At 42.7% G+C, this 15,128-nt stretch overlaps 1 protein-coding gene across 7 annotated transcripts in view; it reads left to right on the top strand.

Moving 5' to 3' along the window:
• LOC100756987 (NACHT, LRR and PYD domains-containing protein 1a) overlaps window positions 1-15,128 on the top strand; it is an 83,364-nt gene that overhangs the window by 8,738 nt on the left and 59,498 nt on the right. For 6 of the 7 annotated variants that reach the window (XM_027426854.2, XM_027426852.2, XM_027426853.2 and 3 more), the window contains exons 4-6: window positions 9,351-9,625; window positions 13,335-13,433; window positions 14,559-14,657. In XM_027426854.2, the coding sequence (XP_027282655.1) occupies window positions 9,351-9,625; window positions 13,335-13,433; window positions 14,559-14,657 (473 nt within the window). The remainder of the gene's footprint in view (window positions 1-9,350; window positions 9,626-13,334; window positions 13,434-14,558; window positions 14,658-15,128) is intronic. The other variant, XM_027426855.2, reaches the window with a different exon arrangement.

Here is a 15,128-nt window from a genome sequence, read left to right as displayed (position 1 = left end):
CCTCAGAGGAGTTGTTTATCTCACCAGTCAACTATCTCTGCATTTTAACCAGTTATGACTTTAGATAATGGTTTCCATCTGCTTCAAAAGAATCTATTTATGGTGGATAAGATCTCTGTGGATAAGAGGGCATGTTGCTGAAGCATGAAGACCTAAGTTTGAATCTCCAGTACTTCTGAAAAAAGCCGTGTGTGGCCATGAGCCTGTGACAAGAGAAACACCATGCTTGTTGGCTGCCAGTCTATGTCCAGGTGGACTGAGAAACCTTGTCTCAAGGGAGTAATACACAGAGTGGTAGAGTAGGTATCTGTGAAGTATTTAGAATGCAGTGAGGGATTAGACTAGTTTAGTGAAGTGACAATAATAGAATCTCCTCTAAGATCCATGACCTCACTAGCTAAGGGGAATTAGTTAGGTCTACAGAACAAGAAATTATTTCCTTCCTTTTGTGTGACCTTTAAGTCCACGTAGGCAGTTTTTAGTTACCACCAAGATATAAGTATCGCCATTGCACCTTAGGGATATCTTGCAATACTGACAGTCATAGTTCATAGGTTTCACAGCTGTGTAGGTGTCTTAGGGTTACTGTTGCTGTGATGAACCACCATGACCAAAGAAACTTGAGGGTTGTTATTCAGCTTATATTTCCACATCACAGTTCATCACCAGAGGAAGTCAGGTCAGGAACTTAAGCAGGACAGAAACCTGAAGGGAAGAACTGTTGCAGAAGCCACAGAAGAGTGCTGCTCACTGACTTGCACCTCATGGCTTGCTCAGCCTTTCTTTCTTCCTTTCTTTCTTTTGGGGGTTTTCAAGACAGGATTTCTCTGTGTAGCTTTGAAGCCTCTGGCACTTGCTCTGTAGACCAGGATGGCCTCAAACTCACAGAGATCCATCCACCTGCCTCTACTTCCCAAGGTGCTGGTATTAAAGACGTGCACCACCACTCACCAGCTCAGCCTGCTTTCTTATACAACCAAGGTCAAAAAGTTCAGGGATGGCACTATGCATCATGGACTGGGCCCTCCCCCATCAAAAACTAATTAAGAAAATATCCCACAGGCTTGCCCACAATCCAATCTTATAGAGGCATTTTCTCAATTGAGACTCCCTACTCTCTGATGACTCTAGATTGTGTTGAATTAACATGAACTACCCAGTAAAGGCAACCACTAGTTGCTTTCCACCCTTGGCAATTCACATAGCACCTTCCAGAACAAAGAAAGCTGGTGCTCAGGGAGAAGGCTTCTGGATCAGATATACCTTGAATCCTCCAGGTCCTGTGTCAAAGTGTGAGGTGATTTCAGCAATAAGGACTTGCCTGCCACTTCTAAGAGACAACTAAGGGCAACAACAATAGCCTCTTTTGTTTTGGGAGACCCTTGTACTCCCTAAACTGACTGCTCAAAAGGTTTCTCATGCCTGTAACTAGAGGTGATATTAGATAGCCTATGGCTTTCCTGAAGCAATATCATTCCAAATGGAATATCTTCACTAATATGTGTGCACATATGTGTATATACACGTACACTTAGAAGTATTGTATATAAATTTAAGTACACATAAAGCAATATGATTCCCTAAATTATATCCTTAGTGTTGTTTCTCCTTCCTCCCTGTACTTCTACATTTTCCTCCCTCAGCTCTCCCCAATTAACTCACCCCCAATTAATTTTTACCATTTCCCCCTTCATAGAACCTGTATCATTCTCTTCCTGTCTCTAGAGCTCCTTCCAAACCCATGGTCCATTTTCTTGTCCTTGCTTTCTGCAGTGAGTCCAGGTTACATAATAACATCTTAAATTTAAAGCTAGGAACCACAAGTGACAGAGAACATGAGTGTCTTCCTAGGCCTGGGTTACCACACTTAACATAATATTTTCCAGTTATATCCATGTACCTACCAAGTAAGGATTTCACTTAAAATACTGTAATAAGTCTTGAAACTTGTAATGGTAATCCCACCAGCATTGTTTTGCTCAGGATTGCTTTGGCTATCTGGGGTCTTTTGTGGCTCCATATGAATTTCAGGATTTTATTTCTAATTCTGTAAAAAGTATTGTGGTAAAATAGGCATGGAGGCACATGTCTGTAAACCCAGCACTCAGGAGTCAGCTGCAGGCAGATCTATGAGAATTCATTTACAACCTGGTGTGCATAGTAAATTTCTGCACAGTCAAAGCTATATACACATACTCTACCTCAAAAAGAGGGTGGATATAATGGTGGGTGCAAAGGCTGGAGAAATTGCTCTGTGGCTAAGGTCACCTATTGTTCTTGAGGAGGACCCAGGTTCAGTTCCCAGCACCCATGCAGTGGCTCACAACCATCTGTAACTCAAGTTTCAGATTCAGTATTTTCTTCTGTCCTCCATGGGTTCCAGGCACAAGCATGATACATGCACATACACGCAGAAAAATACTCCTACACATAAAATAAAATGATCTTTCTTAAAAAGGAAAAAATGCTTAAAAATTTCTAACAGATGTTACAGGTATTTTGATTGAGATTGCATTGAATCTGTAAACTGTTTTTGGTAAAATGGTCATTTTCACAATATTCTACCAATGCTCAAGTATGGGGGTGCTTTCCAATTTATACTGTTTTCCTCAATCTATTTATTCAGGGATTGAAGTTTTAATTGTAGAAGTCTTTCACCTCTTAGTTAGGCTTATTCTTATATATTTTATTTTCTTTGAGGTTATTGGAAATGAGAAAGTGTTCAGGATCTTTTAGCATATTTGTTGGTGGTGGATAGAATTGCTACTAATTTTTATTAAGTTAACTTTTTATCCTCCTCTTGATGCATTGGCGATCATTTAAGGAAATCTTCTGGTGGAATTCTTGCAATCTTTTATGCATAATGTCATACCATGTGTAAATACAGATAATTTGACTTCTTTTCCTATTTGTTTCCATTTAATTTCCTCCTCTTGCCTTATTGCTGAAGCTAGTGTCCTGAGCTCTATATTGAAAAGGAATTGAAAAGGTGGCTCTGCAGTTGAGAGCACTGGCTATTCTTCCAGAAGATGTGGGTTCATTCCCAGCAACCACATGGCAGCTCACAACTGTCTGGAAGTTCGGTTCCAGGGGATCTGACACTCTCTTCTGACCTTTGAGGACAATGCACAAATGTGGTGCACATACATACATACAGGCAAAACACGCAGATACATAGAATAAAAGAAAAAGAAAATGTTTTTCTATTTTTATTTAAATTAGAAACAAGCTTGTTTTACATGCCAATCCCAGTTCCCTCTCGGTCCCCTCCTCCTGTCTCCCACTAACCCCCATCCCATCCCCTTTCTGTTTCCCCCCGAGGAAGATAAGGCCTTCGTGGGGGATCCTCAAAGTCTGTCATATCATTGGAAGCAGGGCCTAGGCCCTGCCCCTGTGTCTAGGCTGAGGCAGTATCCCTCTACGTGGAATGGCTCCCAAAGTCCATTCGTATATAGGGATAAATATTGATCTACTTCCAGAGGCCCCATAGATTGCCCAGGCCTCCTCACTGACACCCATGTTCAGGGAGTCTGGATCAGTCCTATGCTGGTTTCCCAGCTATTAGTCTGGGATCCATGAGCTCCTGCTTGTTCAGGTATGGTGTTTCTATGGGTTTCTCCTGCCTGTTCTTGACCCCTTTGATCATCCCTCCTCCCTCTCTGCAACTGGATTCTAGAGTTTAATTCGGTGTTTATCTGTGGGTGTCTGCTTCTACTTCCATCAGCTGCTGCATGAAGGCTCTAGGGTGCCCCAGGATGTGGTTTATTTTAGAGAAACTTTCTTGAACTGCTGAGTAGGAAGTATATTCTTTGTTGTTTTGGTGGAATATTCTGTAGATATCTGTCAAGCATATTTTATGTACAATGTCATTTAATTGTGATGTTTCTCTGTTAATTATTTTGCTAAATGGTCTATTTGTTAGAGAAAGTGGACTATGAAGTCACCTGCTATTCTTAGGTTGATGTTACTCTGCCTTTTTATTCCAGTACTATTAAGTTTACAGAATTAGGTACACCAGAGTTTGGTGCATATATTTTTAGGATTATAATGATTGGAATGAAGTGTCCCTATATATCTCTCTTGATTCCTCTTCATTTAAAGTCTATTTTTTCAGGTACTGGCACCCTTTGCTACGAATAGTTTCCAAGATGAGTAATTACAGGAAATACAAAGACTGATTTCCTCTCTTAATCCATCAAGCAGGCCTTTGATTACAGAACGGATGCCATTACTAATATTGAAGTTACTATAGCAAGGCAATAAATGTGTTGTTTGCTGTTTATGCTGTTAGTCACACTTTGAGTTTCACTAATTATCTTTTCTTTTTACTGTCTCCCAGCTATGCTGATTTCTCTCTTTAATAGAAGTGTTGCTTCCAGTATTCTGTGAAGGGCTGGCTTGATGGAGATGAATTATTTTAGCCTGTTTGTACCATAGAAAATTTTCTTGATCCTTCAACTATGACAGATGGTTTTCTTGGGTACAGAGGTCAAGGTTGTCATCCATTGCCTTTAAAATACAGAGTAAAGTGCTCCAGGATGCTCTGGCTTTCAAAGTTTCCATGGAGTAATCTGCTATTATCCTGGTATGTTTGCCTTTATATTTGACGTAAGATGCTTTTTCTCTTATGACTTTCAACATGCTTTCTTTACTCTGCATATTTAGTGTTCTAAATATAGTATGTCATGGGAACTTCCTTCCATACTTTCAATGAGTAGTATCTGTGCTTCTTGTATCTGTATGGGTTTGTCTTTCCTGATTTGAGGAAGTTTTCTTCTATCATCTTGTTGAAGATCTGGTCTGTGCATTGACCTCAGAGTCTTCTCCTTCACCTATGCCTAAAAATTGAGATTTGGTCTTTCGTGGTGTCCCACACTTCACACAAATTCATCCAGTTTTTGTGTTTATTTCTTTGTTTTGTTTTTAAATATTCTTTGCTTTTGTACTCTAATTCAACTACTTAATTCTGAGTCTTTATATTCTCTCTCCTACTTGATCCATTCTAATTCTAAGGCTTTCCTTTGAATTTTCTAATTGAGCTATCAATTTTTTCTATTTCATCTTCATTTCAGCTTGAGTTCTTCTCAATATTCTATCTCTTTCGAGTTCTGTTTCAAATCCCCAATTACCTTTGTTGTGTCATTTAGCCTCGTGTTTGTGTTTTCTCACACAATACTCGGCCATTTAGTCTCTTTGAGTTCAGTCTCTTTAAGTTCATTGATCTAGGGTTTTCTGACTTCTTTAGACTCCTTAATTCTTTGAAGTTTATGATTGTTCCACTAAATTCTTTGTCCTAGGTTTCACCTGGGTACTTCTCACTGGAGAACGTGTCTGTGGGACTGCTGAATTAGAAGCGTTAAATGGTGTCTTGATCTTTCGTGTTATTGCAATGACACCTGGGTATATGGGATTGCTACGATAAATCTTTGTGCCAAAAGCCGCCAAGCCCCACTGCCACATGTACACTTTATACCAGCCGCCCGCCTGAGTTAGGGTCCAAATGAATACACAGAAACTTGTATTAGGTACAATGCTGCCTGGCCAATGACTAGGATTCTCATCTGTTAGCTCAGTCTTAATTATCATAAATCTATATATTTTATAAGATTTATCTTTATAGAGGATGCCTTTTGCTGGCAACCTCTCTTGCCGGTGTCTCACATCCTGCCACTGGAGGAGGCGAAGGGGAAAGGGGGGACACTTCCTTTTTTTCCTTGCTAAATATGAGTCTCCTTGCTATGTCACTTCCAGCCTGGATCACCACTTCTCTACTACATTTCCCAGAATCCTAGTCCTGTCTAACTTGCTGTTTCATTGGCCAAACAAGTACTTTATTTAACAATCAATAAGATAAACATACACAGAAGTACTTCCCCCATCATGGGATTCTTTTGATGGTTCTGTTTCTAATATGGACACAGCAGGTTAGGTTTACACACAGGATGCATGGCCCTGACTCAACCTGGGTTTACAAAGGGCACAGGTGAAATTCACCACCGTGGCTGGGGCCAGATCTGGGGATGGAAAGGGTCTAGTAGAGGCAGTGTTAGACAAACTCATCAAGCTAGAGCTAACAACAGGGTCTGTGAGCCATGCACCTGAAAGATAGATATGGTGTAAGCAGCCATGGGTTGATGAGAGTTGCCAGGATGGCTGTTCTGTGGAGAACACAGAACACGTGTGTAGCTGGGTTTTTTATTTATTTATTTTACCCTTTGTTTCTTTGGGAGCCATCAAGCTCCTAAGTAAAACACACACAGAGGCTTGTATCTTCTTATGAATGCCTGGTCTTAGCTTGGCTTATTTCTTGCAAGGTTTTCTTATATTAACCCATCCATCTTTTGCCTCTGGGCTTTTACCTTTTTCTATTTTTGTATATTTTTCTTTCTTTCTTACTGTGCTGCTGGATGTGTAGCTTGGTGGCTGGCCCCTTAAGTCCTCCTCCTCTTCTCACTCTTCAATATTTTCTCCAAGCTTTCTCCTCCTACTCATTCTTTCTGACCGCCAGCCCTGCCTGTCCTTTCTCCTGCCTTGCTATTGGCCATAAACAGTATAAACAAATGTAAGGCATCCTAAAATAATATTCCACAGTGACATGTTGCATGTCTGTGGCTCTGTACCATGTGACTGGGGTATAGGGTTCCGGGTGGAGAAGGGTCTGTGATCTAGGGAGTCCCAAAGGAAGGAAGATGTATTAGGGAGAGATCATGGTCCCTGGGAAGCAACTGCAGGCCTATCAGTATTGGGAGGGCAGTGTTCCAGAGAGTTTACATAGAATATCTATGTCTCCAGACCACCAGGATAAGTTCATATGTTATAGTGGTCCCCTGGAGAGGCAGAGGGTCTAGAAGATCATCATCCCTGGCCAGCAGCTGTGGAGTGAGCAGAGTGGAGGGATGCTGTGGCTGGGAGTACAGGTCTAGAATAATTTTTATTTATGTATTTAAAATGTTCATATCTTTATACACTGTAGATTGATAATATTCACTCCCAAATCCCTCTACTCATTTCCCCAGGACACCTTCCCAAACACTGGCTCCCATTTTCATGTCCTTTCTGCTTTCTGTTTTTTCATTGTCATTGTTGATTTGTTTAGGTTTGTTGTTGTTATTTAAAACCTCTGAATCCAATTAGTTCTGCCTGATAGACTAATGGCTGACTTTGTTGGGTTGTGCAAGTCATGCCCAAGCAGCTATATCTATAGTGAGTTCATAAGCACAACAGCCATATAATATGCAGAAAAACACCTTTTACAACACTCTTTCCTGTTCTCCAGCTCATTCATTCTTTCTGCCACCTATTTTTCAATGAACCCACTTAGATATCCAACTTAGAGCCAAGCATTCAGTAGACACTTAATCAACATTTTGACTATGAGTCTCTATATGAATTGCGGTCCACTGCAGAGAGTTACTTCTCTGGCCAAGGTTGAATGTAGAGGGAAATGCCACAGAGCTTTGAGGCTGGCTTGAATTCGAGAATATTAGCACATGGGGACTAAACTGACCATGTTCATCTGAGAGCAGCAAGTCTTGCATGAGCTGATTACTTAGGCCAGGAATGTTTATTGGGAAGTACAGCATCATATATGCTATTTGAGGGCAGTGGGGGACAGCAGAGACCTAAGTCAGACAATGTACAAAGAGAACACAGGATCCCTCAGACACAGCTGCCTTGGGACTGATAACCACAGTTCTGGGGAAAGAGCCAGGACCTCCCGAGACACTAGCTCCAGTGTCAGACAGGCTCATCAAGACAATTGCTGCAAAAAGACACAGAACTTTAATGCTCCATCTGGCCTCTCATTGTGGCCTCTGGGAAAGTCTTGGGTGCACTTAACCCCACACACTTGTCCCTTTGGCTCTTTGGTTTCTCTGAGTAATTTGTCCTTTTCTTAGTTGTCTCTGGATTGATCCCTGTGTAGTAACCAAAGATAGGAGACTTCTAAAGATTCCTTCACAGGGCCTAGCCTGAACTTAAACTGGGCTCTTGAGTCCCACTGTGTGCTGCCTCTCCCCACTGTCTCGCTCTGTCACAGTGATGGCTGAAGGACTGATATCCTCAGAGTGGGACATTAGAGAAGGAGGAAGATGAGGAACATGGAATAGTGAGTGTCCTGCAATTCCATCCCTGCATCCTCCATGCCTGTCTTCCTATCCTCTCATGCCCCTGTCCCTGTAATCCCAACACCCATTTCCTCCATCCCCAACCCTTCCCCCTTGATTAGCATCCTCTAATCCTCCCAGGTATCCTGCTCCATGTCCTGTATACTTCCATCCCTTGCTTTCCCATCCCTACATTTCCCCACCCTCCATTCCCCAGATGTCCACCTTCCCACTCCTCTTCTCCATCACTTTCCACGGCTATGCCTGAGACTAGTCTTTGCTGCTGTGGTTCTCAAAGTTAAAGAGACATAGGTCTCCTGTCTGCTGCTAGTGGTGGGAACTCTGCTCTCCTACAGGAACAGTGCTTCTTCTGCACCAACAAACCCAAGCTGGTCAAGAGGGCCAAAGACTTAACTAAGGACCAGACAATTATTCTGTGACAGGCATTTTCCTAAGGATGGGCTTTTTCTCCTCCACTCTGTCTCCTCCCCTAGATCTCTCCATTCCTCTTTATCTTTATGTGTCATTTTTACCCTGTCCTTTAAATGTTTTACACAAGTTCCTCCTGGATCAAATCATGGCCTTCACAGGTCCACATGAGGACAATGGCTATCCTGGCAAGGCACTAACTGGGTACCCTGTCTTCAATCTCATCTTACTCGCTGAAGCCCCTGTCTATTAGCTTTTCTAAAGGTTTTTTTTTGGGGGGGGGAATGAATAACAGCATGAACATGATCCACTGCAGAAGATCAAGTTAGAACTGTTTTCCTGGTTCATGAAGCCAACCTAGCCTATGCCCCACTAAGCCCTAGAGACAGAACCAAGCCCCACTTACATCATCCCCCTCCTACAAGAAAGAGTCAATGAGAGAATAAACTCCCCTTCTTTTTATTGGTTCTCAGGGACAGATAGATGACCTTAATAATCAAAAAGAAGAAACTTTAGACAACCTGAGTGCCTCCCCGACTCAGCATAATGATAAGCACACCTGCCTGACTGGAATGCCAACACAGTAGAGAACATCTGATGATATCATTCAAAAAATTATAGAGAACACTTCCACTTGTAAATCTTCCTCACAGAGTTCCCTCGTCTGCCCTGTAGAGCACAAGCCCTGTACCTGGACACACAGCCTCCATCCCCAGGAGAGACCAGAGTCCTTCAGGTGTCTCTGTAGAGGCTGCTCTGCCCTTTCTTTTATTTCCAACTCTCCTCCATCAATCCTGATCACACACCCTTTCCCAGAGCAGAATTGGCTGACATAGACAAAAATTCACTGACCTCCTGTCTGGAGCAACAGCAGAAGGGAGAAGTGAAGCAGGACCAGTGTGGCCTACACAGCCAAGCATCACCTCAGGACTCTGTTACCATGGAAGAAGCTCAGTCCAAGAAGGTGGGTGACACTAAGGGAGCTCTGTATGAGTGTCAGCAGGTCTTGGACCCCAACCATTTCATGAAGAAGAAGTTGGACCTGATGCTGCAGAGGATCAAGGCCGAGGAAGAAAAGGACTTGAAGCTAAGTAAGTACACCAAAGCCCCAGCCCACCACTACTGTGACCCCTTCATCACCTCTAAGCCCTCCTGCCAGGGTTTCCTTGCTAACCTCTGTCAGAAATATTCACAAGCCCAGGAGAGTCTGGACCCAAGAGGCATGGCAGAAACCCCTAAGGGAACCTTGGCACCCCCCCCTCTTCACCAGGAGTGCATCCTCGGGCCCCTGGGGAGGAGCACTCTGAAGCTGGAGTAGTGGGGTGAGACAGGCATTCAGAATGGCTCTGAGAGGGGTGAGCACAAGTTCAAGCCAGCTCCCAAAAGAAGGGTTTGGTGACACTTGAGTTGCAAGCCCAGACTTTAGAGCTGGACAGAGGCAGACTCCAGTCATGGCTCTACCACCTTGGAAAAGTCACTTTAGAGCCCTCAGCCTCCATGTCTCCATCTGGGAAATAAGAAGAGGGCAAAAACCTGTTTCCTCGGGCTGTGGGAGTAAAGTGATGATCCATATTGACTATTAAACAGGACAATATTCAATTAATGTTCCAGTACAAGTCCATGCAATTGCTTCTGCTGTTATCATTGTTTGCATCCCTGTGGGACAGAGTCTCAGAGACCCACATGCTGGATCTGAGGCTCACAGAGAAGACTAGAGACTGAGGACTAGTGCAGAGACAGGACAGATGTGTGAGATCCATGGTCCCAGAGCAGGACCGTTTCTCAGCAGGAATTCTGAGAGCATCATTCTTCCCATGTGACCGTTAAGAAGGCTGTGAATGTGAGCAGGAAGGATACAGACTAGATCCCCTGACTCCTACCTTTGTCTTTCTGACAATCAAACAACAGTTTCTTTCCTGGAGCCCATTCTTCCTCATTTCAGGCTATGCAGGGAGGAGGACTTAACATGGAGTTACTTACCCAGAGAATCTCAACAGAATTACTTTTTGGGCTTAGACCTTGAATCTCAAGTCATTCACAGATTGAAAGAAAAAACTTGTAAAATGGGAACTTAAGCAGTCTTTATGCAGAAATAAGAATGAACTAGAATTGGAGGTGTGAAAGAAACTGAAAGTTCAATTAGGTCATGGTTCTTCACAACATAAAGGTTCCTACCTGGATGGGGACCTGAATATGGGACTTAAATAAAAGCAGAGAAGCCATGGTGGAAGGCTAAGAGTCACAGACAAGAAATGTTCCCTCTGGTGAATGCAATGCTGAAGTTGCATTGGGCATAAGGAGGAACTGGAAACTGCTAGGGTCAGCATGTTGAGTCTATCCCAACTGGCACTCAGAGTTCAGTTCCAAATATGAGTGGGCACTGAAGATGCAAGGGTGGGTCATGGATGTCCTGGAAATCCAAGAAAGTTTCTTTTCCTGAGATGGACTCTGAGAAGAGAGTAGGCCTCTCTTTTCTTCTCCTGACTTCCCTTTTTCATTTTCACTTATTCAGGCCACACCTGTAGACAGATTTTTCTATTGGCCTTGAACTTACAGAAAAAAGACATGGAGACTTATTATTAATTATAAAAGCTTGCCCTATAGCTTAAGCTTGCTCTACTAGATCTTATAGCTTAAATTAACCCATTTATATTAATCTATGTCTTCCCTCTCTTCTATCATGCACCTCCAATTTGACCCCTGTGTCCTCTGGCATTTCTCCTGCACTTAGATTCATGTTTACTTCTTCCTCTCTGCCTTGAAGTACCACTTAACCTCTTCCAGCCAAGCTATTGGCCAATCAGTTCTTTATTAAACCAATCAGAAAACACCTTGGCAAAGACACATCATCACAATATATAAAAATATTATGCCACAACACACACCCTTGACTCTTCCTCTTCTTAAGCAACACAAGATCCATCTCTCTAGAAAAAGAGGTTAACTTGTCCATGGTCATGGCACATTGATGGGGGAGGTCCTTCTGTGTCTTATTGGTTGATAAAGTACAGTTAGCCAATAGGAAAACAAGATAGGTGGGACTAGGAGTCTAGGAGGATTCTGGGAACAGTAGGAGAAAGGGAAGAGTCACCATGTGAGCCCAGGAAGACAGGACGCTTACCGCTGGCGTCCGATAAGATAAGTCTTATAAAATATATAGATTTATGATAATTAATACTGAGCTAGAAGATGAGAAATCCTAGTCATTGGCCAAGCAGCATTTGTACCTAATATAAGTCTCTGTGTGTTATTTGGGACCTTAACGTGGCGACAGGCAGAACTTGGGCAGCCTGGCAGAAAATGCCCATGTGGCAGCAGGACTCGGTGGCTTATAGTAAAGACTTATTGTTACAGCACATAGAGACAATGCAGGGCTAGAATCTAAAACACTCAGTCCATGGGAAATCAGAGACACCTTTTTCAACCTACTGCTAAAATGTGAAAGTCCTACTTAATCCTTATCTTTAATTTCAAAGTTCATTCTTTTTACCCCACATTGAGCTAAAATGTTTACTATAGAATCAAAGTCCATTGCCTTTGATGGTCACACTGATTTTACTTACTGTGTACCAGAAATAAAGCCATTGTATATAAGGACATTGTAAAAGGGATTACATGTGTCTCACACAACTTCCCTTTGTTCCATTCAAAACAATTCCACACCAACCTGAACTTCCATGATTACATTTCATTGTAATACAAAAATATGTTTCAAAGATTCTCAATTTCCTCCCACGGATGTCACCTACTTAACCATCAGTAATTACTTGAAATGTGTGCTTCAGCCTGCAAGACATTTGTCAGAATCTCTGTTATATGTTGTTTCTTGACTGTTTGGCTCTTTGGGGGTGCTGCCACCCAGTTCCCAAATAAATCCAGAGTCTTATTCTGACTTATGAAAGCATGAGCTTATCATGGCTTGTGTCCAACCAGCTTTTCTTAACTTAAAGCATCTCATCCATGTATTCTCTGCGAGTTTACTTTTCTATATACCTTTCTTTACTAACTTCTCCATAGATTGCTATGAAGCTGAGAGGCTGATCCCAGTGAGGCCCACTAAGTGCTCCGTGTGTTCATGTCTCCCTCACTACAGAAGTTCTTCCCATGCTAACACCAGTTTCCTTCCCTCATTTTCCCTCACTATCCCCAGCTTTCAAGTTGTTCTGTTAAAATACTTCCACACCATCACAAACTTCCATGCTCAAATTTCATTGTGTATCAACTGTGTTTTAAAGACTCTCACCTTCCTCCTTGGGATACTACTTAGTAACTATCAGCTATTATTGAAATGTGTACCTGAGTCCCTAAGAACTTTCTCAGATTCACTCTGTCTGATGGACACTATATTCACCTTGAAGTTTCAGATCAAACACTAAGAAAAATTATATGGCTTCAAAAGTAAGATTACTAACTGGCCATGGACATATTCCTACAATCCCAGAATGTATGAAATTAATGCAGGAAGAATCTCAGCTCCAGGCAAGCCTGAACTACACAGTAAGATACTACCTGACCTTCTGGGAGAGAAACTCAGAAACCCATTTGATGGAAGTGAAGCACAGAGAATAATGGAGAGACACAAAGAGGACTAGAGTAAACCAGCATATATGTGTGAACTTCAGGGTGTCAGTGCAGGAGCATGTCCCTATAGGAGTTGTAAGAGCATCCATGAGAGAGTAGAGAAGGGTATCAGGGTAAGCAGGTAGGACTCCAGCCTTGCTACCCTAACTCCCACTGCTGGTTCTCTGATAGTCACACTACCACTGTGTCTTCCCATGGACCTTTCTCCATCATTTTCAGGCACAGCAATCACTCCCTATGTGGAACCTGGTACCCTCGAAAGCTCCTTACAACTACTGTGCTCAAGCATTAGAAAACTGATACACTTTCAGATGTCAGGTAAGGGGTGTGTTAAATGGAAACCTGGCTAGTCAGGATTCAGAACCCAATGTATCTGTGCTGGCAGCTTGGAATATGACTTCTAGTCATCAGACAGTGGTTATTCACAGGTAAGTCTCCACCTGTTTAGGTACTTCGGACAGGCAACTAAAATGGAAGATAAGAGGAGCCATTGAGGAATACTAAGAGTCCCAGACTAGAAATGATGCCTGTGGGGTCTGCAGTGCTGAAGTTGCATTTGACATATGATGGATGACACTGGAAATTGTGGGGGTCAGCAGTGAGCTTCGCCCAAATGGCACCCAGAGTTCAGTTCAAAATATGAGTGGGTTCTGAAATCCCAGGGGTGCTGTGGCTCCAGAAGTTCCAAAAATGTCTCTTCCTGTAGTTGGCACCAAGGAGAGCATAGGTTCCTACCTCAGCTTCAGCCTGACTTCCAGTTTTCAACTTACACAGGCTTGTCTCTTCCTCTTCTCCAACATCAAAGTATCCACCTCCCTCCTGTGAACAAGGTCTTGAGAAAGAGGTTAACTTGTCCTGGTTCACAGCAAATAAAGATACATGCAGGGTTTCAAACACTCTTATGTTCCTTCCTAGGATGCCGCTCAATAACTATTTGAGCTACTATTTGAAATATTTACCTGAGCCCCCAAGACTTCTCTCAGAATTTCTCTGTCTAATGGACAGTATATACACATTGAAGTTTTAGATCTAATCACGGGCATAAAAAATAAGGTTACTAACTGGTCATGGACATATTCCTATAATCATAGAATGAACAAAATTAATGCAGGAAGAATCTGAGCTTGAGGCAAATTTGAACTACAGATAAGATGCTACCTATCCCTGTGGAACATAAAGTCAGAGACCCACATGAGGGAGCTCGGGCTCAGAGAGAATGGAGGACTAGGTCTAGAGTAAATCAGCATAGATGTGTAAAATTCATGGTCCCAGTGCAGGTCCCTGTCCCTGCAGCAGGTGTCAGAATAGCAATCTCTCCATGACAGAGTAGAGAAGGGTATGAGGGTAAGGAGGTAGCCTTCCTACCCTGACTCCTACTGCTGGTCCTCTGACAATTACACAATGACTGTCCATTCCCATGACCCTTTCTTCATCATCTTCTAGGCTCAACATTCACAACTTACAAGGATCGCATTCTCCTCCAATGCTCTTTACAGCTACTGAGCGCAATCCTCAAAAATCGGAGACACATTCCGATGTCAGGTAAGGGACTTGCTAAATGAGAACCTGATGACTCTGGATTCAGGACCAAATATAAGCTGAGCTGGCAGCTGGGTATATGACTTCTAGTGGCATAGATGCTGGTTCTTCACAGGTGAGCCTCCACCTGTATGGGGACCTAGGATGGGCAGCTAAAATGGAAGTTCAAAGTAGACATGGAGGGATGTTAAGCATCCCAGACTAGAAATGATGCCTGTGGGGTCTGCAGTGCTGAAGTTTCATCTGACACATGAGAACACTGGAAACCGTGGGGGTCAGCAGTGATCTTAGTCAAAATGGCACCCAGAGTTCAGCTCAAAATATGAGTGGGAACTGAAAGCCCAGGGGTGCTGCAGCTCTAGGAGTTCCAAGAATATTTCTTCCTGTAAATGGCACCAAGGAGATGGTAGGCTCCTGCCTCAGGACTTCTAAAATGTCAACTAATGCAGACAACATCCTTGATTCTTCCTCTTC

Source organism: Cricetulus griseus, chromosome 7 (assembly GCF_003668045.3).
Source record: "Cricetulus griseus strain 17A/GY chromosome 7, alternate assembly CriGri-PICRH-1.0, whole genome shotgun sequence".
Taxonomy (NCBI): Eukaryota; Metazoa; Chordata; class Mammalia; order Rodentia; family Cricetidae; genus Cricetulus; species Cricetulus griseus.
The sequence above is the reverse complement of the archived record's forward strand: the minus strand, read 5'-3'. Positions and strand labels throughout refer to the sequence as shown.